Source organism: Centrocercus urophasianus, unplaced genomic scaffold (genome assembly GCF_019232065.1).
Source record: "Centrocercus urophasianus isolate 14NV4802_14NV808 unplaced genomic scaffold, USGS_Curo_1.0 seq_33, whole genome shotgun sequence".
Classification (NCBI taxonomy): Eukaryota; Metazoa; Chordata; class Aves; order Galliformes; family Phasianidae; genus Centrocercus; species Centrocercus urophasianus.
Window position 1 is genome coordinate 3,407,344 of NW_024884900.1, and position 22,806 is coordinate 3,430,149.

The 22,806-nt window shown below is 37.8% G+C and overlaps 1 protein-coding gene across 6 annotated transcripts in view; it reads left to right on the top strand.

Moving 5' to 3' along the window:
- Positions 1 to 22,806, top strand: part of NCOR1 (nuclear receptor corepressor 1) — a 57,587-nt gene that overhangs the window by 21,034 nt on the left and 13,747 nt on the right. For all 6 annotated transcript variants that reach the window (XM_042830325.1, XM_042830324.1, XM_042830323.1 and 3 more), the window contains exons 7-27: positions 1,011 to 1,067; positions 1,861 to 1,913; positions 2,786 to 2,852; positions 3,703 to 3,875; positions 4,105 to 4,195; positions 4,731 to 4,909; positions 5,417 to 5,471; positions 6,257 to 6,358; positions 12,155 to 12,285; positions 12,535 to 12,752; positions 14,537 to 14,599; positions 15,126 to 15,265; positions 15,989 to 16,115; positions 16,452 to 17,007; positions 17,794 to 17,920; positions 18,234 to 18,429; positions 20,157 to 20,330; positions 21,030 to 21,190; positions 21,558 to 21,678; positions 21,800 to 21,901; positions 22,374 to 22,471. In XM_042830325.1, coding sequence (XP_042686259.1) covers positions 1,011 to 1,067; positions 1,861 to 1,913; positions 2,786 to 2,852; positions 3,703 to 3,875; positions 4,105 to 4,195; positions 4,731 to 4,909; positions 5,417 to 5,471; positions 6,257 to 6,358; positions 12,155 to 12,285; positions 12,535 to 12,752; positions 14,537 to 14,599; positions 15,126 to 15,265; positions 15,989 to 16,115; positions 16,452 to 17,007; positions 17,794 to 17,920; positions 18,234 to 18,429; positions 20,157 to 20,330; positions 21,030 to 21,190; positions 21,558 to 21,678; positions 21,800 to 21,901; positions 22,374 to 22,471 — 2,991 coding nt within the window. The remainder of the gene's footprint in view (positions 1 to 1,010; positions 1,068 to 1,860; positions 1,914 to 2,785; positions 2,853 to 3,702; positions 3,876 to 4,104; positions 4,196 to 4,730; positions 4,910 to 5,416; positions 5,472 to 6,256; positions 6,359 to 12,154; positions 12,286 to 12,534; positions 12,753 to 14,536; positions 14,600 to 15,125; positions 15,266 to 15,988; positions 16,116 to 16,451; positions 17,008 to 17,793; positions 17,921 to 18,233; positions 18,430 to 20,156; positions 20,331 to 21,029; positions 21,191 to 21,557; positions 21,679 to 21,799; positions 21,902 to 22,373; positions 22,472 to 22,806) is intronic.

Genomic DNA, 22,806 nt, shown 5'->3' on the forward strand with positions numbered 1-22,806 from the left:
AATGGCAATGTCATTGAGACAATACAAATCCTATGTGTCAGTACCCACTATATTATTTTAAATGGTCATTAAAAAAACATTAGTCCGTTCAGGCACGCAGTACTTCATTGGTATCTTCTACAGTTGGAATAGGAGGACAGTCCCCTTGGCAGCTTTCATCTTAAAAGCATGCAGTATGGGATAATTACTTCTAATATTCAAATACAATTGGCCAAATTTTGGTTGAAGTAATAGGATAGAGTTCAGTTTTATGTTTTTTCAAACCAAACAAACCATTTTAGCAGGGTTATGCTGTAACATTGCCTGGATATACAATTATTGTGTCCAGCTGTGAGTTCCAAAGAAAATCTCAAGACTTAAATTACATGTGAAATTAGAACTTAGCAGAACTCTTTCTAATAATAACTGCTTTGTGGATTAGTTATCCTACATTTTTCTTTGCAGGCATCTGCTTTTAGGGTTAGTGCATACAACTATTAGTGGGAAAGAAGCAAATGTGAATTAGTCTGCTGGATCTTTTCGGGCAGCCTTGTCTTCTGACAGAGGGCTTTGGGAAATTGTACTGGCTTGAAATGAATTTGTGAAAGCCAACTGTGTTATCCAGTGCTTCCTCCTTTAGGACTGGACTTACTCTGGGGTCCTTGCCTAGCTTAAGGGAAAGAAGATCTTTGGCATGCATGTGCACTTTGGCATGATCTTTGGTATGCACATGTTGGTTAACAATTGCAGACTTTCCAGTTGAAGAATTTTCGTCCTTAATTCAGAAGTATACTCTTATTTTTTCTGTACACCTTTCCACACTTTTGAGTTGAGAGAGCACAGCAGTAACTGCAAAATTCAGGTAGAGGCTTCTTGATTCACTGAGGCAGCACTGCAGAAGTAGGTGAAGGAAGATATAATGTGCTCAGGTGGGTATAGCAGCTGGACTGAGTGAAAGTTCAGAGACGCTGGAGACCTGAAATACAGAGGGCTTTGAGACCACGTTTTAAAATAAAAAATCTTGTTTACAGAAAAAAGCAGAAGAAGCTCACAAGATTTTTGAAGGTCTTGGTCCCAAAGTTGAACTGGTAAGTGGTCTGTTTTTGTTCTGTTTACTGTGTTGCCAGTGTAGCTTTCACATCTGTAATTCTGCTGTGGTAAACATGTTGTTCTGTGTTCACATATAAAAGAACATTATAGGGTGATTTAATCTTTTGGTTTGGGAAGGGAAAGGGTGGGACTTCTTCTTGCTTTTCACTTGGTGCCTGATATTTTATATAAACTTGGAAATCCTGTGCCTGTCTATTCATCAGCCAAAAAATTTTTCTGAATATCTCAGGTATTTGATAGTGGAATTGGTAGCATAGCTACATGGGAGTGCAGATGAAATATATGTTGTTCTGTTGTCTTTCTGAAATTGCAAACAGTGCATTTTAAGAGCATATTTCAAATAAAAGTTGTCTTCAGCCTGATATTCATCTTTAATTCTCAAGAAAGCAATTAATCTTCTGGAGTCTTTATTTTAACAAGAATATGTTAATGTGTGTTTAAATACACTCGTGGTTTAGGGCTTGAGTGAACTGGATGACTGGATGATTTTAAAAGTATGACTTTTAAAATAGATTTGAATCAGAGGTCGGGGTTGAAATTGAACTGCACTGAAGTAGTGTTATATACATAAATAGTTATAATGATCTAATTTAAAGTAATGAAATCTATGCTGTAAGTGTTGAGTATCTTAAACTTGTCACTTTGGGTTGCTGCATCTCAGAATGAATAATTGTGAGCAGAATATTTTAATGCAGTTAAATGTATTCCATATACTTAAAAATTACGTGCTCTTGAAAGTACTGAGTTTATCTTTCTAATCCAAAATTGTAGCCGCTTTACAACCAACCATCAGACACAAAAGTCTACCATGAAAACATCAAAACGTGAGTGCTTTAATATCTTCTTGTTGTGCCTTTTAAATGGTCTGGACTTAAAGATTCAAATTTTTAATTGCTGCTATTTCCAAATATACCATGTACACTTTAACATGTACATCCTTCCAGCCCATGTAACCTTCAGACTTGTACATTGTAGAACAATGCTGTAAGGAAATGGCTGTATTTATTGCAGGCAATGGCAAACAGTAGCTTTGCATGGTAGATTAAAGAGAAAAATAAGTCATAAAACTTATTTTAAGTTGGTAGCACCGGTATTTTTCAAAGCCTGAAATATCACATCTGACCTAGATGTGCCTTGTCAACTTTTCCCAAAGGTTCATGTTTCAAAGAACTGTTTGAAAAGTTACTGCTATCACAAAGTGGCAGGAGTCCTGACTTTCTCATTGATTTCATTCTGTACTTGTTTCATGTCGAGGGCTGTGAGAATAGAGTTGCTGCTTGCTGTGTTGATTTGCTGGGGCAAGCAAAAATCACCTAGCTGAAATAAGCTGGTTGTCTTCTACCAATTTTTGATGGTTTTTAGGATTGAATTGCAAATATGCTTTTTTTTTTTTTTTTTCTTTTTTCCAAGGCACAAAATCTTTTCCAAACTTGCTTATTTTAGTACCTCTAGGAGAGCATCTGGCTTGAAATGGGAGCTTCCATGTCTCTCTCAAGCCATCTACTAGATTATTTTCCCTCAGATAAAATACAGTGTAAGTTAAGTGATTGTTTTGTCAGGAATTTTCCCAGTTTTTCTACCTCTGAAATTATTCTTTGTAGCAGCCATCTGGCATCAGTAATGCACGTGGAGTTGGTTGGGTAACTTTGAAGTTCTTGTATTGTATGTGGTTCACATCTCAAATTTTGTTTTCCAGAAACCAGGTGATGAGGAAAAAGCTAATACTGTTTTTTAAAAGAAGAAATCATGCAAGGAAACAACGGGTAATACTATCATTTCTTATAAAAAGAGGATGTTGTCAGTTTTCTGTCTAAATTCTTGGTGTATTTTATCCATTGTGTCATGTAAATTCAATTGGCTAGAAAAATGTCTCTAAACTAATTTTCTATCAAGTTATTTGAAAAGAAACTGTCAGTTTATAGCTGCTATTTGCTAATTCTTAACTGAAAACTATCCTAAAATGCAATCAGGAAAATACTGTGGATTTTCTTTTTTTTTTCTTTTTTTTGTGTCTTATTTTGCTTTTTCCCCTCTTCTCCTTTCCAATCTGCTCTTAGAGTATGAATGGAAGAAAGCCAGTGAAGAATCCTGAACTGTTTTGCCTGGCCCCTCTTTCTTGTATAGTAGCTATGGGGTCTGAAAGAAAAGGAGCATATCTGATCCTGAATTCTGACAGAATTTTTAATCAAATGTTTGCATGTTAAACACCAGTATTAACCTTGAGTACTGTTACAGCAAGTGCATGTTTTGGGTGATATCCAAAGGGTATTTCTGTTATTACATTTAGCAAAAGTTTAAATGTAAAAAAAACAAACCAAAACCCTAAGTCCATTCTGTTAAGTAAAAGCTTGGTTCCTGGAGATGTGAGATTTCTAGAAAGGGCTGCAGTTATTTAGTGTCATTGTGATGCATAACAAAAGAGAATTAGTGTATCTTTCTCCAGTGTAAGTTCTGAGATCCATTCTATTGAAAACAGTTGTGTGTCATTTTCAAAATGGAAAGCCGGTGCTGCAGGAAGAATTCCTCTTAATTCCTTGAGCCTACTCAGTTTGGGGATACTGATCACTTAATTTATTTCTGTTTAGTTCAACCTTTGCTTTTGGAATTTAACAGGAACAGAAAATCTGCCAACGCTACGATCAGCTGATGGAAGCATGGGAGAAAAAAGTTGACAGGATAGAAAATAATCCACGCAGGAAAGCTAAGGAGAGCAAAACAAGAGAGTACTATGAGAAACAATTTCCAGAAATCCGGAAGCAAAGAGAACAGCAAGAACGATTTCAGAGGTATAAAAGTGGATTTGGAACATTCTTGTACATCATCTCTTAGAACTCAGTTTTTAGAATTATTTATAATGACATTGTTTCTGCTTAAAGGCTATTTTATATGGTAATTCATGTTAGTGTTTCTTACTGTACAAAGTAAAACATTCTTTTGTTCTATGATTAAGTGCATTGTTCACTGTGTTTCATGGCATTGAGCACAAATTCTACTTCTCTTTACTCCTAATTCTAGAGTTGGTCAAAGAGGGGCTGGACTTTCAGCAACTATTGCTAGAAGTGAGCATGAGATTTCTGAAATCATTGATGGGCTTTCTGAGCAGGAGGTGAGGCTATTGTCTATGCTTTGCTATCTGACTATGCAAAGGAAAGGTCTCTTTCAGAGGGTTTGTTTTGTTTTTTTTATTGGAAGAGAAACATTTTGGGGTGCTGGTTTGGGAGAGTCTATGCAAGCTTTGGCTTAAAACAAATCTGAGAAATACTTTTCTTTTAAGGATTGTGTTTCCTAATTTCCTAATTTGTGTTTCCTAGGTCTACTCATTGTCCATTTCAGACATGTCACAACCTATTTGTTTTCACAGCTGTGTGAGACATGTGAAAAGTCATCCATTCTAAAGCCCTGTACCGTTTCATTTTTTTGTAGTGAGACACTCTCTTCTTTTCCTTTAGCTGACTGTGTAAATGTTACTGCCCCAATGAACAACTTTTAGAAGAATTAAGAAGGCAACAGAAAGATGTTTCCAACTATCTGTGAATGTCTGCTGTGCTGGAGCTTCTATGAGTTGTGTAAATAGAGAAATGCAAACATTAATAACTTTTTTTTTTGCGTTTTTTACTTTTTCTTTTATTCTTTACCTATAGAATAATGAAAAACAAATGCGTCAGCTCTCAGTCATTCCTCCCATGATGTTTGATGCAGAACAGAGAAGAGTGAAGTTTATTAATATGAATGGTCTGATGGAGGATCCCATGAAAGTTTATAAGGACAGACAATTCATGAATGTCTGGACGGACCACGAGAAAGAGATTTTTAAAGAAAAGTAATGGGCTTTCTTATCTCTTATTTTTGCTGCATGCTGATGACAGCTGAACACCTATCTCATGAATTAGACTGGAGTTAAACATGAGTTAAACTGGAAAAACTGAAGTTTTTGTGAACTATTTGATAACTTAGTTGGATGAATCATAGAATAGAATCATAGAATCACAAGGTTGGAAACGACCTATAAGATCATCTAGTCCAACCGAATGAAACACTGCAAGAAGTTTTAGACTGCTCTGTATGTCTTTCAATTGCATCCAGTTAGGCTGTACATCAGAAATTATTTTTAGAGCACTTCAGTTTTTTGATAAGGTGAAAATTAGATCTCATTATGGTAGTTATTAGCTTTGTTCTAAGTTTGAACGATTTGAAAACTAAACTTTTTAGACTAATTTCAGTTGTAGAAATCAAGAGTTTGCTGGTGGTGCAGATTGTTTAGAAGACTGCTTTGTTTACTTGATATGTATTATGTTGTTAAACTTAAATAATTTCTGATTTGTAAAAGGTTTGTCCAACATCCCAAGAACTTTGGTCTAATTGCTTCCTACCTGGAACGAAAGGTAAGACCTTTTTGAATACATGTAGAGCCATGGGTGGGATCCCTAATTTTCTAAATGTAAGTTGTTTATTCCAGCATTATTTTATCAGCTTGGGAAAAATTGCAATTCTGAAAAAAAGTTCCTGCTTTGACAGGATTTTGTAGTGCTTGAACAGTTACACGATCAGCACAAGCAAGCATCTAACAAAAGTTAGTGGAGTGACACTACTGATAGCAGTAGAAGTAAATGACACTTGAATTAGTTCTGATTTACTTTACTTTTGAAGCTGAGAAGCTGCTTTAGTGATGTAAATCTTTAAGTAAGGGTATCATTTGGTCTGCTATGCCACTGTGCTAACTCTAAGAAACCTTGCCTCCACAGTTCAGGTCAGTGAGATCCTACTGCTGGCTGAATTAGTCTTTAGAACTGACTTTGCAGAGATCATGTAAGAAGTAATGGAGAATTATGATTTGTTGAGACATAAGGATCTTGATTACTTAGGACTATTATAAATAGAGGCTTTCACAAATTTGCAAACTGACTGGTATACATTAAACTGTGCCAACTAGGGTACCTGAGGGATATTATAAACACATGAAACTTGTATTTAGCACTGTGTAATTTTATGCATGGTTATATTTGTTACATTTGTGTATGAATTTACTTTCCTACTGATGTAACTATCAAATCTAGTAGCTTGTAAATCTAGGGGATCAGTATTTTTAATGTTGGAGGAAATTAAGTAGTTACAATGTGGGGGTTTTCTTGCAGGTATAAAAACTTTTTTTTTTCCTTTTCCATTTTAGAATGTTCCTGACTGTGTACTCTATTATTACTTGACTAAGAAAAATGAAAACTATAAAGCCCTTGTGCGAAGGAATTATGGTAAACGCAGAGGAAGAAACCAGGTATCTGACACTGATATCTCACTTGAATATCGTTTTACTGTTTCATATTTATAGCTAACTTGATATCCTATACAGAAGGTACGAAGTGGAAAAGAAAGTTCCTTTTTTGTTCGTTCTTACCTCCCTTTAAAATTAAGGAATCTGTCATTAAAGGATTTTTGGTTAGTACTTAATTCTATGCAGTATCTTCTTCCTTTGCACATTTATGACTCTTTTTTTTTTTTTTTTTTTTTTTTTTTTTTTTTTTTTTTCAATGTCAACTCATTTTATCTGAGGACCCTGCCATAGACATGGAGGTCAAATCCATAATTATTAAATTCCATGGTGGAGCCAACAGAAATAAGAAATAAGGTTTCACATGTGACTTGCAGTGGAAAACATATAATCACTTTGTAATGGCAGTGCTTGTCAAAAAGCAGAAATTAGTAGTGATAGTTTCTTGGTGGTCAGGCTCAAAGTCAAACTGGAACTTAATAGCAAGAAGAAAGAGACAAATTTAATGCATGCAAATTAAAAATTCTACTGATTCTAGAATAATTCACTTGGAAGTCTTGGAAACCTTTGGAAGGGTTTCCAAGGGGAAAGAACAGCATATTATGAAGAATATATGTGTTTGTTAGGCTTCTGGGTTTAATGTGGATATTAGGAAAACAAAAATGCTGAGACTTGTTTAGAAAAAGGGAGCAATGCTGTATATTCACTGTCATCGTGTTTTGATTTTCCTTTGCATCTAACAGCATTCTGAAAATAGAATAAAAGAGTAATGAGGTTAGGAAAGAAGGTCATATATGTGCATATCCTCTTATCTAATAATAAGTCCCAGTAAGTGTAATGCAACTGCAGCTGACAAATTGATCCTGTTGGCTAAAAACAGTATTCTGTGCTTCTATGGAGCTATTGCATTTAAGCCTTTTTAACATATTGTTTGATATTCTGGCAGAAGAGACTGTGCCAACAAGGACTGATTTCTCTGTAGCCCCACAAATTATGGATTGATGGGAGAAAGTAATTTCATTATGCAAAGGACTTGGCAGGTAGCCTGGGTAGAAGCTATGACTATGGTAGTGGTTGGAAGTAAATGAAACATGCCCTGTATTTTACCAGCACTTATATTAGACTTCTTCGGTTTAATAATAAGAAAAATGTATTTCTGTGTGACTAGTGATGGTAAAAAATAAAAATAAAAAAAAAACTCAATTAAGATTGTATGGAAAATACAAAGAAGATGAAAATAAATGAGATTTGTCCAAAATTTGCTGTAAGAACCAAATACACGTATTGCTGCTATTTTAAGTGGTTTAGTTTTAGAGTTCAGTATGAAATGAGTTTGGCATGGTGACAGTACACATATGTTAAGTGATGCCTTTGCCATACGGTGTTCTCTGTAATAAGAGGTGAGGAGACATAACTGGCTCCATCTGTATCACAGCATAACTTTAAGTTGTGAAGTATTCAGAAGATCACAACTGTGTTTAAATTTCTTTCAGCATTGCTGCATTTTAGAGTATCAAAACTGGTAGAATCAAAATTTGAACAGATTTCTCCGTCCATAAATTACTTTCCTTGAATAACGCTTATAAACAAGAAAGATTTGAATTACAGTCTTGTACAAAAGTGCATACATAGATTTGTGACCTCAGCTAAAAGGAAGATGAAGGTGCTCTTGCCTGGCTTTGTGACTTCTCCTATGAATACCATCCATACGTAAGTCGCAGCACATATGTGAGTTGGAGCACTGGAGCTGCTGAAGTCGGTTTTTAGACTCAGGTTACTCAGTCTTTGAATTTTATCACTTGTGGATCTTATTTGCTAGTTGTTGTTCCACATTAAATACAACAGCAGATCAATGGACAGCTGCTGCATGGACTTAAGGTGTGCTCTGCAGTACGGATACAGATAAATGTCAGATAAATGGTGACTGCTATAGCATACTTGGAAAGACAAAGAAATACTATGAATGTGCCAGATGTGAACACTTTTACTGTTTCTTGAAGCTTAAACTCAGGAGTGTTACAGTTGGTGTTTAGTAACCCTGAAGTAAAGAGTCATATTTCTAGTTCTTAATTTTATTGATGATTGATTAGTGACATCTATGTAAACTAGTTAAAGAGGACTTGAGAGTGTTGAATTGCCTTGCTTGCCAGGACTCTTCCTTGTGGCTGCAGACTGTAATTAATTCCCTCTGTCCCTCCCTCACCCCAGCTTTGTTTGAAGTTGATCTTTCTCCTATCTGAGGGGCAACCTGAAACTTCCTTGCTGATTGGCAAATACAAGGTGTGAAGATTTATGATGTGCTCTGAGATACACTTATGCCAATAACAGGTGCTTCAGCTTAAGCTCTTCAGAGTTCATATATTTTTATAAAGTAGAAGGCAAGCACATAGAACGTTGCAGTGGAGATATTAATCATGGTAACAATGTTGGAATCATTGAGAACTTCAGTGAGTACGGCCTGACTCAAATTTCAGTGGAGGCTTATGCTTACAGAAGCTGACTGCTAGGTTAAGGCATATAAAGTTAAGAGATGTAAAGCTTAGTGGATTCTGATGTACATTTGTCCTTGAATAGGCTTAGAAGGATCTTGTTATAAAATGCTGCCTAAAGTGTCCCAGAATGCTCACCGAGGTGAGGAGGATGGTGTGCCTTAAACCAAATGTGAATTATAAAACAAAGTGCAGATCTTCGACATAGTATTAAAAGGAAGCGTGGCTGTAAGATCGAAGCCTGACTGTATGTTTTTGGCTGTTTGCGAGTCGTATTCCAAGTTTTGTTTCAGGAGGGAAAAACAGCTGCCCGCAGGAGGTTTGAGGGTTGTTGTTTTGCAAGTTGGGAGTTGATGGAGCGAAGAAGTCGATGTTTTTGCACTGGTTTCATTACAGATAACTCCTTAAATAGCTCATTGAAAGGAGGCTCTGAGTAAAGCTTCTCACTGACATTCAGCAGCAAAGCAGCAGCCGGGCTGTGATTCCGTGGCTGCCTGCTCAGCAGTGTCTGCAGGCTGTGCTTTGCAGCAGGTGGCCCAGCCCGGTGACCTGACTAGACAGAAATTCGCTGTGCTCCTGCGGCCGCCAATCAGCCGAGCTGACGGGATCGCCTCGTGTGACCCCGGTGAGATTAGAAGGTTGTATGTGAGATGGGCAACTCTTCTGCGGGCAGCTTAAGTGGCAGAATGACACAATTTCCTGGAATAAACATGTTGCTGGGTCAGGCAGCTGCTGCTCGAGAGCCGTGTGATGTCGGTGCTGTTGGGGGTTTTGTCCTTTTGAATCTTATCCTGAACTAAAGCCCGTCCCCTTCTCTGGATAGTAAAAGTTTTAATCAACAGATGAATGTGCAGGTACGTCGCTGACTGAGGCTTCAGCTGTTTGAAGGTTTGTGTTTAACCTGCCCTTGACCTATCGATTATGCATGTTAAAAAAATTATGATATCATATTAACCAAATGGCAAAAAGAGCAGAGGGTTTTCAGCAACTGTTTTGGGATTAGATTAAATGTAAAATACGGAGTTTTTCTTCTGAAAATGCAGATTTTAACTCCTCGTTTTCAAGGCTGCTCTGTGTGGGGCAGTGGAAATAATTTACTTTAGTACGTGTCTCTGGCATCTTCTGTGAAGGAATGTTTTGGATCACGAAGTAACGCTAGTATCTTAGGTGCTACTAATTTGCAGGATAATAATGGTTGGTGTTCGGGGTTTCTGCTCCAATTCACGCTATTAAAATGTTAAAAACAAGCCCTTTTCTTGACTATTTCCAGCTTCAGCTTTGCTGATGAAACAGTGACACCTGCTGCTATGCTTTCAAGAAAGTTCTTCAGTAAAAAAAGCTTATTTTGAGGAATATTTCAGTGGGCTATCAATTATGGAATGGCTAGCTCTAAACCAGCTGTCTTCTAGATCCCCGTCCTTGACTTTCTACAGATTTCCCAGTGTATGTTTGGCATTTATGTGAAAGGTAGCCCCATATAAAATTAGCTGTATGTAAATACTACACCTACTTTGCTTTTTAAAGTAGATTTGCAGAGTGTAACACCCAGCAAGGAGCAGCTCTGTTCTGCACAGCACAAATGTGAGTGGAAAGCCACCTCAGTGCGGTGCTTCTTTGGCTTCGGGACTCTGGCGGAGGTGGTTTGTTTAACCCATTCAAGCTCTTTCAGTGTGAATTCCTGCTGATGGTTCCCTCTGTGTGGCTATTCTGAATCCCCTCTCTCTGTGTGTGCTGTAGTTTCTTATGAAAACATTTAAACTGTAATCATTTATTTAAGTTATGTTATGAAAACACTTTTTCAGAGAGGAGGAAGAGAACTTTTTTTTAATTCTTCCCTCTCCCCTCCTCACCTCTGGCTGTAGTTTTTCCTGCTCTAACTCGTCTGCAATCTGAAGCTGGTGATTTTCCCAGTTTTGATGTATCGTGCCTAATACAGCAGGCTTGGATTTTCTTGTGGCACCTGGAGGATCACCTTGTTTTAGATAAGGTTCAGCATGAACATCTGGATGCAGCATTAAGCTCTGAATACTCTCTGTGGTCTTGCTGGCTTTTGAGGCCCATCAGGAGAATTCACTCACTTGCCATTGTTTGCATGTGGGGATTCTGTGAATTTTGGGAGTGGGTTACATGATTTATTTTGTGACAGCCAGCTGCTGCTTGATGCTTTCATCGGGAGAGGAAGGAATATCCAGCACTGATGAATTTCTGCCTTCATGACTTGCTTGAGAAGCATAAGATGTGTTTGTCATGTGCAGGTTGAGCACTGTGGATTGTAGAAAGCAATATGAGGCTCTTTGTCATGCTTAACGAGACTTGTGGCCTGTGTGGCAAAGTACAGTGCTGCTGAACTGAACAGCATTTTATCTGGCTAGCAGTCAGTGGTTTAAAAAGGATCCAAAGGGAAGTGTTCTTCATTAATGCTAATAAATACTTACCAGCTTTACTTTCTATCTTGACCAGTTCAGGTCAGAAAAGCTGAGGTCTTCAGAGTGCTGAGAAGCAATGTACTAGAGGGACAGAATGCTAAAATTTAAGGAAGTTTCTTCAACAGCCATATTTAATATATTTTCCTTAACATATAATTTTTCTGTATGAGTATTTCTTATTTTCTTTATGCTTTCTTAGAACATCAGGGGATATTTGGCTTGCTTAATGCTATCCTATAGCTAACAAGTGAATCTGATAGGGAACACCAAGATATTTTTTTGTGTATGTGTGACAGGTAGTAGCAAAAATAATGGCACGTATTCTCATCACACTTCTGAGACTTTTTAAAAATTAATTTTTTACTTTCTAGCAGTGGTAAAATTCCATGCAGTCATATAAAGTAACAGGCATTTCTTCCATTAATTCCTGATTTGGAATAGATTATATCTTCTGGAAAGTTTAAATCAAATTTATGTGCTTTCTGCAATTTTCCCACGTAGCAGACATCTGGATTCACTCTGAAAAGTGAGTGTCCCTTAATGCATGAACAGTATTTTGTGCTGTTCTCTGTAGAGCAATAACAGGTACTGGTAATTACCTTTTGTCTTTTGTCAGTACTTAAGTACTTGCAGAGCTATCATCTCAATACAGGTATAGCATTTAAAAAAAATAATCTGAACTGTAATTTTCCATCTACACAACATAAATTCACTAGAAACAAGTCTAAATTCCTGACCCAGTTTTACTGTTACATTGACAGATGTGTGGTGATTATAGCTTAAAATATAATTTGCAAATGGAATAACATCAGTTTGTGGTGCTCTGAGCTTCTGTTCCTTGGTGTGTAAATTGTTGTTTAAAACATGTACGTGCTGTTTTATTTCAGCAACAAATTGCTCGTCCTTCTCAAGAGGAAAAAGTAGAAGAAAAGGTAGAAGAGGAAAAAGCAGAAAAAGCAGACAAAAAAGACGAGGAAAAGAAAGATGAGGAGGAAAAGGATGAGAAGGAGGAATCTAAGTAAGTATATGTACAGAAAATATACTTAATCTAGATTGCAGTAACTTTTATGCAGTTTTTTTTTTATAGAAAACAGATAAGGTTCAGCATGAATGAGTCCAGCAGTGACATCTTGTTCCTATTTAGTTCTTATGCATCAAACAACATAGATTAATTTGTTTTTTTCTAACTAATCAGACTGTCCATAACTACAATCTGAATGAGTATAAATAATAACTTTATTTATATTTATCTTTAAACTATTCTCAGAGAGAATACCAAAGAAAAGGACAAAACTGAAGTTGCCACAGAGGAAACGGAGGAAAGGGAGCAGGCCACTCCTAGGGGCCGCAAAACTGCCAATAGCCAGGGTCGTCGTAAGGGCAGAATCACCAGATCAATGACAAATGAAGCTGCACAAGCAAATGCTGCTGCAGCTGCAGCCACTGAAGAGCCACCACCGCCTCTTCCACCCCCACCAGAACCTTGTGAGTAGCATTGATGGGACACTTGGGGACCCATCTGTGGTCATGCTCATCACTGACATAGGAGTGTGTTCTATACATGGAGTACATTTTGGGGTTGTTTTTAGTATTACATCTTTATTCTTAGGCCTTTATAATTTTATGACCATTTGTTACTGTTAAATTTCATAGGTGCATCTGAATGATGCAGTTGTAGTCAGATGACTCTCAAAACCACATATGGTAGAAGCCAATTAAGATTTTGCGTTAACTACTTTTTCTGTTTTTCAGAATTATTGATGGATGCATGCAGATCCAAATGCTTTTGGCAGAGGTTGACTTACAGGCCGTAGCTCATAGAATTTATTTTAAATAAATAAGTAGACTTCGTATTTGAGTATATTGGGGAGTTTCATAATCTGAAATAGATCCCAGCAAGTTGTTTTTGTTATCATTTCTGCATTAGATGGCAAGAGATTTCTTTAAAATAGAAATGTTACTCCCTTGGCGTGTTAGAAAGGAGTATTCTAACTCTAGCTGCATTTCTGACATAATTTGTGGTGGTGCAGAAATACTGGCAAACAGAATGCTTTGTGACAGGTCAGTAATTAGCCAAGTTGGTTTGGCTTTTTTTCCTTCACTGCTGTGCTGTGGCAAACATCAGTCTTAGCTCTCCAGCTGGGTAGTTACTGGCAGCTGCTTTTACAGAATTTGTAACAACTTTTGCTGTTGCTCAAATTTTCTTCACATCCTAACAGAGAAAGTAGGCAAATGAGTTCTTTAGCTGTAAATATCAGTAATTGTGTTAAACACTTTTTCTCAGTTGACGGTTCTTTTTTTGTCAGCTGCTAGAAAATGGCAGTAGTTACTTTTTTTTCTTTGTTTTTACAGGATTTTCTGGAAAATCCAGAATAGCTTTTCAGAGGGTCAGATCCTCTTTGTAGCATCTTTCTTGTATTGTTAATGGAAGTTGTTGGAAAGTCCACATTGTATGCTGTTTGTAATGGCAGATTTTATGAAAAGGAAATGGAGGCTGTTGCCACTTCATGCCATTCAGAAACAGAATGTTGTCGAATCCAGAGAAGTAAATGAAAAAGATTTTGCCATAAATCATAGTTTCCTTCTTGTTTTTGTTTTCACTGTTCTTTTATTTTTCTGTTTCTCAAGTAGAAAATGTAATCAGTACAAGAATAGTAGATTTGATAACAGCTAATTGTTGAAAAAACATTTCAGTCCATTCCACAGTAGTCAATGAAATAAGGTGGAAACCACTCTATAGCATCTTGGATTGTGAGAAAAGTGCCAAACACCTTTTAAAGAAGCTGCTATGTTATGTCTCCCTCCAACAACAACAAAATACTGCTGGTTTGTTTTACCTGAGTTGATTATATGCGTGGTTTATGAGGTCAAGGTTAAATTACAACTGAGAATCAGTTTGTTGTTTTTTTTATTGTTGTTGTTCAGCCACTGCAGTAATCAACATGCTGAAAACGTAGACAATCACGTGGGCAGTAAGAGTGCAGAAAGTTCTTTTGTGATTTTTAGAAGAATATAGCATGTTTGCATTACTGTAACATCTAAACTTACGGAACCCTGGTGGATAAAAAGGAAAGAATGGATCAAAAGAGGAAAAGGGGCCCTGCTGGGAATGTATATTTCTGTCTTGGCTTAATGAAGACTATTTCCCACTGACAAGAGCAGCTTTCCCATGTGTCTTGAATAAGCCTTACTGTAATGGATTATGGGGTGCATGCCATAAAAGAAACTCTTGTTCTTTTTTTCTGATCAGCTATCGTTTGCTCTTTCAGCTTCTTCAGAGCCTGTGGAGACATCCCGCTGGACAGAAGAAGAAATGGAAGTTGCTAAGAAGGGTAAACTTTGTAAAAATTTGATTTACTTCTGATTACTGTATTTACTGAACTATTGAATGCTTCCTTCTGAATTCTGTAAGTACTGTGATTCTGTGCAGCACTACACTAAATGAATTATTTGAAATTTGCTATGTTTTTGTGTTTACAACTTACAAAAGTTCCTTTTGTGCGAGATGCGAGACAGTCCTCTGACAGAAAAGTCAGTGTGTTTTGTAAGCTGTCTATTCATCTGGCAGATAATGTTATCCCTAAATATTACCCATAAAACCAGTGTTTTCACAGAAGTATTATGTATTAGCAACAGCAGAGTTAAGTCTGAAGGCTTCATTAGCAGACATTTTGATAGACAGTTTATTTTCCACCCCCATAGTTAGTGGTCGCATAAGGATTCTCACTGTGATAATTTGTAAGGACAGCAATACTTCAGTACCTTCCTTTCCAACTGCTTGTGTTGCTTGATTTATGAGGGTTTGGATCTCTGAATTACTCATTATAGCAAATATCTGTTTTCTTTATGTCTGAACAGGCCTTGTGGAACATGGCCGCAACTGGGCAGCAATTGCCAAAATGGTTGGGACAAAAAGTGAAGCTCAGTGTAAAAACTTCTACTTCAACTATAAAAGGAGACATAACCTGGACAGTCTCCTTCAACAGCACAAACAGAAGGTAAATACAGTGGACATTGCATATTTTGCAGAGGAAAATTTAGGATCTCTGAAGTCATTCATTGCACTTCACTAAAACTGTTCTGCACTCGCCACTTGTTTCTGTTTCTGTTTTTGTGTTGTGGCGTAAATCTAGAGAAGGCAACTGATGCTCGTTGACCTGTGATAGTAATCACTTAATGCTTTAGAATACAATAGAAAATTGTCTATTGGATGGCATGCTTAAGCTTGAAGAATTCCTAGAATTCCTTTTATTTGTACACCAGCAACTATAGATGAAGTTCAGGACATGGCTATGGAAAAGTTACCTGGAAATATGTCTCAGTGCACAGTAAGCACTGACCTTACAGAACAGAGCAACAGTATTAATACAAGAGCATGAGCTGAAAGTTCTGTGGCATCTGAAATGGAATTTGGTATCCCCTACGCTGTAGTGTCGTAGTCTTCTCTCTGCTGAAGTGAAGAGCATTGGTTTCTCTGTTTGCTGCAGTAATTCCTTTTTTCCCCTAAATGTGTATGGAGACAGTGGTTTGTTCCCAACTTGCTTTTGGTCAGGAGCAGCAAAAGCTGTACAGAGCTTGAAAGAGTATGTCCCTGCAAATGAGTCTGTACTAAAGAGATTCTGTGCCTTTCATTTCAACCTGAGGTTAAGAAATGAGACTGCATCTAGAAAGAAAGAATACTTTTAAATTTTCAGTACGTATAAATGCCATGTATTTATCAGTCCTCACGAAGGCCCCGTGAAGAGCGAGATGTATCACAGTGTGAGAGTGTAGCTTCGACTGTGTCAGCTCAGGAGGATGAAGACATCGAAGCATCTAATGAAGAAGAGAATCCAGAGGACAGTGAAGGTAACTTCGTGGGAAGGGGGGGACGCCCATGTGCACTGGAAGGGAAAGGTGTTGATCAGAAAGCTGTACTCCATTTCATAATGTCGTACTCAAACAGTTGATTTTCAGCTTTTGGAACTTACTTCACTAGTTGTATGTGGAGAGGAAAAATTGTTTTTGGTATTGAGCAGTCTGAAAATTGAATCAGATTTTTGCTGGTCGATGCTCTTAGGGCAATTGTCTTGTGTTTTGCAGATGTATATTTCATGGTTATAGTAAATACTAAGCAGCAGTTGACTGAAGCTTAGTTGGATCTCATTTAATGTTGAGTCGATTCTAAAACTTTGTAATTTTCAGGTGCTGAAAATAGTTCTGATACTGAAAGTGCTCCATCTCCAACTCCAGCAGAAACTGCTAAACCAACTGAAGAAACTCCGTCTGAGAGTGCTGCTCCAAAAATGACCACTGAGGCGGCAGCAGAACAGGAATCTACTGTTAAACCTGCAGCCAGCACATCTCCCTCCGTAACATCCCAAAGTGTATCAACAGCTGAAAGTCAGACCTCTGAGCCACAGGTTAAGGAAGAAATAAATACTGAAGCTGAAGAACCTATGGAGGTTGACAGTAGAAGCCATCCAGTTGAAGCTAAGCCTGTGCTTAATCTTCCAGTGCATACCAAAGTTGAACCTGTAGAGACTGAAATGAGGCTACCAGAAAATATTCAAGTAAAAATAGAGAGTGATACCAAAGAGAGAGAGGTGGAGAAGCCCAAGGAGAAGTCAGAACCTGAGGAAATGGATTATAGTTTGTCACAACAGGTTAACTCAGCAAGACAAGAATCCCATTCAGATAATGATTCGAGTGCCACGTGTAGTGCTGATGAGGAAGTTGATGGAGAGCCTGACAGACAAGGGTGAGTTTAACTGTTTAGCATTCAAAAACTTCCATATTTAAAAAGCTGATATGGTTTTACTTAGTGATTAAAAACTGTCATCAGTAGTGACATTTTTGAGCTCTTTGCTCATCCATGCACGCTTCCTATTATTTTTGCCTGAATTCTTAGTTGGGATGCTTCACTCTTGAGCTTGGTGACGTTACCTGTCTCTGCTCTCCCTTTAGTCCTGATCCATAAGTGCTCTTACGAGTTCTGCTCCTCATCCACCCCAGTGTGTTCTGTTGGTGAGATTCATCTGTAACCATAGCGTAGCTTCAGAGCCGATGCCTCCTCTATGCCAGTGGTCTTAATATACACACTGTACCAAGGATAGCTGTTAAATGTCAAAAGTATCCAGTGTCATTGTGCTGCATGTGCTGTTTTGAAGAGTGCAGTTGATGGTGTTTCTCTCTGCCTCTTCAGACATCACAAATGTATTAGGTCTCTGGGTGGAAATTCTTTTATACACTACTGTTTATGTATAGATCTTGCACTTCCCACCTATTTTTTTTCAAGGCATTCTTTATAAAGAAGGTTGCACTCTTGTAATACTGTACATATGGAAACTGCATACATAAATATATAGTTCTGAAGATTTTGTACACTTGTTATTTCGGTGACTCTTACAACACAGAAAGATCTGTTGCTTATTCTACCTGATGTACTTTGGGACAAACAAAACATAATCTTTATTTTGTTTATTTGATGTTGTCCAGCATGTTGAATCTTGGTCTTTTTGGTGATTCTTTCTCTCTCTTTTTCCAGTATCTTCAGGGAGTCAAAGCCCTCATTGTTAAACCCAGCTGGATCAATACTGGTGTCACCTACAATAAAGCAAGGGCAGATGGACCTACAACAGCTTCACCACCGAGCAGCTGTCATACCACCTATGGTATGGGGGTGTTTTAAGTGGTGTTTGAAGGAATATTTCTTTTCCTGATAGCTAGTTTCAATGCTAAAGCAGCAAATAGTTTTGAAACAAAGAAAGAAATGCATTGTTTACTTTGTTATTGTGTTACTTTTCAAGAGTGAATTAAATGAAAAAGAAACAAATATACAAGTATTGGCCTAAAAAGAGAAGTAGACTGTTTGAAGTGCTCCTGCAGACTGTGCCCCTGGTGCAATGGGGCCATTGAACAAGATGGTTACTTCAGGAAATACTTAGTATTAAGTTGCCAATTGTGAGCATCTTCCCCTCTTTGTAGGTTTCTTGCAGTCCCTGTACTGTTCCTGTTGGAACACCAGTGAGTGGTTATGCTCTCTATCAACGGCACATTAAAGCAATGCATGAGTCAGCACTGCTGGAGGAGCAACGCCAGAGGCAGGAACAGCTGGACATGGAGTATCGAAGCTCTGTGAGCCCGTGTGGCACTTCCAAAAGCCCTAATGTTGAGTGGGAAGGTAGGTTTTACATCTGTCGTGGAAGTAATTCTACTGTATGTCACATGTTCATCTCTCTGCCTCGTTTAAGAAGGAAAATTTAACGTACTGTTGATGAATTCCTGCTTTCTTAAGGAATTTGATTGAAGGAGCCAGTCTATTGTAACAGGTCCTGCTACAGTTACAGGGTTAGGGAGCTACCTTATAACCTCACTGAATAAGGCAAATTGGGCTCCCTTAGGGTGAGGTCAGAATTTAGTGTTCAGAAACAGCTGAGCAGATGATTGTCTTTATGCAAGAATTGTGCATATTCAGTGGAAGCCCCAGTTCTTCACTGTAAGTGTTACCTCTGAATACCCAACGTTCTTTACTGGAGGAGGAAGCAGTCCAGAAAATGCATTGTAACAGGGAAACAAAACCAGTGAGGCACCCATGTACTGAGCACTGCAAAGTTAGAGATATCCTCATTGATTCATTCATTCATTGATTTAATATCCTTGTGCATCGTGTCTGGTCAACGTTAGCAACATGAACTGTTGTGTTCTTTGTGCACTATTTTATATTTAAAATGTGTAAGCTTAAAAAATATGCTATGAAAATGCTTTGTCTTCATTATTTTTACCTAAAAAGAAGGAAACATACTTTTTTTTTCCCCCCTGTTAAAATGATGAGAAAGGGAGCTTTTACACTGAGAGAGTGGGTATAAGGTTGTGGTTTTTGGAAGCTGCTTCTTTAGGTGCAAAGTCACGGTTTGCTCAAAACCTTTGCTCGAGTACCATTTAGCTAAAATATTACCTCAATAAATCTTGACGTTGGCAGTACTGTGTTATAAACTGTGGGAAAGTTCTAGCATGAAGTCTGCCCACAAAAATCAGGAGTGTTACTGAAGTAGTGGGGGGATAACGTGGTTAATGCAAATGGGTTCTACAAGCCTGGACGTTTTAATCTGCAAATTAAAGAGGCTGACTTGTCATCAGATCATTACAGTAGCTACTTCCTAAGATATATTCTGCATGCAAGTTTGTCCTTCCACTCTTGTATGTAGGAGGGAGCATGTAGTCTGTGTAAAAATCATCAGGAATTTCAGCTGGACTGCAGGACCTGCTGCTGAACTGGCTTATGACAGTTAAGAAGTGTAAAGGGACCAAATACTGTTTTTTTTTCCACAAAGTTTGAGAGTTGTTCAAAATTTTGTACAGACCTAAGAGCATAATAAATTAAGTTGCACCTTTAATCTAATTTTCTAATTATTTTGGAAAGCAACCTGATACCTATGTGTAACTTAATTAAAAAAAATACTTGAAGTCTTTGCCAAGGACAGTATTCTAGAATGAATTTATGTATGTATATGTGCACGTTGATTTTGAAACAAATGCATGAGTCTGAATTATCTAAAAGATAGCAGTGCTAAATACATTCACCATCTACTGGTTGCAGTGCTTACTTGTTGTAAGCCAGGAAACTGACACAAGAATTGGTATCCTCAGTATGTAGAACTTTCATTCTTTTCATTTAGGAAGAGCCCACATGCCCAACTTTGGAATTTTTCTGTTATTTCAGTGCCAAGTGATGTTTTGAAGGCAGTTGTTTCCTTTTTAGTCAAATTGCATCTTTGCATTTAAACATCTGTACCTGCTGAGTACAATCTGACCATTGTAATTGGCCCTTTGCTAAAATTCTGTTGCGTGCTGGACCTTTTGACTCCAATTTCTAATCTTAGGATTCTCCTCTTTCTTTAACCCTGATAGGAAAACCAGTGGCCTATATGCCCTACGCTGAGGTCAAGCGAGCAGTAGAACAGGAAGCACAAGTGCAAACTACAGCAGCAAGGTCAGCATCACCATACAGGCTGTCTCCAAGAGAAGTCAATAAAGCCTCTCCTCAGCCCGATATGAATGCAGCTCGCTATAGTGTCCCACCAGGTAAATGCTTGTTCTGGTACCACAGCACTGTGTGGTCTCTGAAAGATGGACTTCTTTTACTATCTGCAGTATCAAATTATTCTCTGAGTGCTTTGTGAACTAACAGAAGAAGGGGGTTGTTTGTGTTTATGTATTTTTCTGCCTCCAGTGAGGCTGTGGTTTTGTTAGTCCTGGATTTTGTTTTATCAGCTAACATGTATTTTACTTAACAAATAGGATGATCTCTAAAGTGTTAGAACAGCGCAGGGACAAAGTCATCAAAAGATTTTTCAGCTCAATATGACAAATACTGTCATCTTCAGGCAGAGCTGAGAGAAGCCTAAATTACACTCTGCTCAGTTGTTCTTATTCTTTAAATAGAATGCTTTATCTAAAAACAGGAAAACAACAAAAAAGATGAATGTACCCTGGACTGTTAGCTTTAAAAATTCATTTTTAAGAGTTTGTAATTCTAATGGGCAGCTTCTGTCATTTTTTGCACGCCACTGCAAGGTTGGGTATTACCCAGTTGATTTTTAAAGCGTGACGTATATTTGGACATAGTTTCAGAGCTGGAAATACATGAGAGAGCTTTTGGGTATTGCGAGGCTGTTCTTGCTGGAAATCATCAGATGAGCTACACAATTTGTGTTCTTGTCTCTCTACTGACTAGTAGAGCTGAAACAGACTGTCATGTTTAATGTACAATTTTTCCCTAAGTTCTGCAGCCTGCTCCTCATCAAGTAATAACCAATATTCCTGAAGGAGTCCGCCTTCCTACAACCAGACCTACCAGACCACCACCACCACTCATTCCATCCTCTAAAACAAGTGTGCCATCAGAAAAACCTTCTTTCATTATGGGAGGCTCAATCTCACAAGTAAGAGAATTATTCATTGAAAATTTGTGCCTTGTAACAACACTTTTTGCCCTTTCACCAACCTCCAGGATCTTGTATTCAGTAACACGTTCACAGCATTAACAGTTAAAGATACTACACATGTTATCTCTAATGATCCAGGAGGTATCTTACAAAATAAAACATGCTGCAGTTGTTTGTGTTTATTACATAGTTGAGAATGCACTGTTCAGGTGGACTGCATCTCTGCTCTGGACTCCTATAGTTCTGCACTTATTTTGCAGCAATGCTCTGTAGCATTTTAGGATCATAGTTTTAACTGTCTCCTTCAAACACAGAAGTGAATCTTTTTTCCAGAACCAACAATTAACATAATGTATTGTTTCAGGGAACACCTGGCACTTACTTAACATCTCACAGTCAAGCTTCCTATACGCAAGAAACAGCAAAGCCGTCAGTGGGTTCCATATCACTTGGACTGCCAAGGCAGCAGGAGTCAGCCAAATCTGGTAAGAAAAGAGGAGCTGACATACCTTTTGGACAGACTATGTAATAACTTGTAACTAAGAGAGTGGGGGAGAGAATACCAGCAAGCAAGGAAAAAAACCTTTTATTTTTTCTTCTGAATAGCTTCCCTGCCTTACATCAAACAAGAAGAATTTTCTCCCAGAAGTCAGAATTCCCAACCTGAGGGACTCCTGGTCAGGGCACAGCATGAAGGTGTTGTTCGAGGTAATGTCAGTCATACAGTTTAAGAAAGAAATTTCTTTCTGGGGGAGCAGAGAGTTTGAGCCTAAGCTACTCAAGTCTTATTTTTAAACATTAAAGGATTAATCTGTTCCCTTGTTTCTGAGGCATGTCTACATGTGTATTAGTAAAGCTCCTCTTGTCTGCATATCTCGTTTTAAAAAAATCGGTTTCCAGAGATGCCAGTTTCACAAGTGCAATACTTGTGAAATACAGAAATATTTCAGAGGAGAGGAAGCTAAGCAGCGTGGGTTAATAGCTTCGCATGCCATAAAAGGCTAAGTCAAAAGAGGAAATAGTTTAGCTGCCTCGCATACACGTTGTTAACAAGCTGAAAATTTCCCTGTGCTTTAGGATATGAACTAGTGGTTCTTATTACAGTTTCTGTTTCAAGTAGAGTGGCTATATTTTCTGTTGTTTGCTTTTTTTATCTATACATATCTTTATTTTAAATCAGGCACCACAACCATACAGGAGGGAAGTATAACACGAGGAACTCCAACCAATAAAGTTTCTGTTGAGACCATTCCTTCTTTGAGAGGCTCCATAACTCAGGTATTCTCTCACTGAGAAGGCTGTAGCATAACGGTGTATTTCAGTTATTGCTGTGGTTGTATTTTTGCATGTCTACAAGGAGTAAATACCACAGAACAGGAACTACCTCAAAAGTTTAAATAGAATTAGATAGTCAAATCCAACCATCAATGAAGTCAGCACTGCAAGGATTTCATCTCCATGTTTTCAAACTTGTCAAATAAAATCGCTGGAGCCTTTAATATATATAATGTATACATGAGGGCTTATTGGTGTCATCCAACCTTTATCAGTAGCAACTTCTGTGAAAAACTGCATCATGCTTGAGTTCGAGTAGTAAAATCAGTTGTAACCTG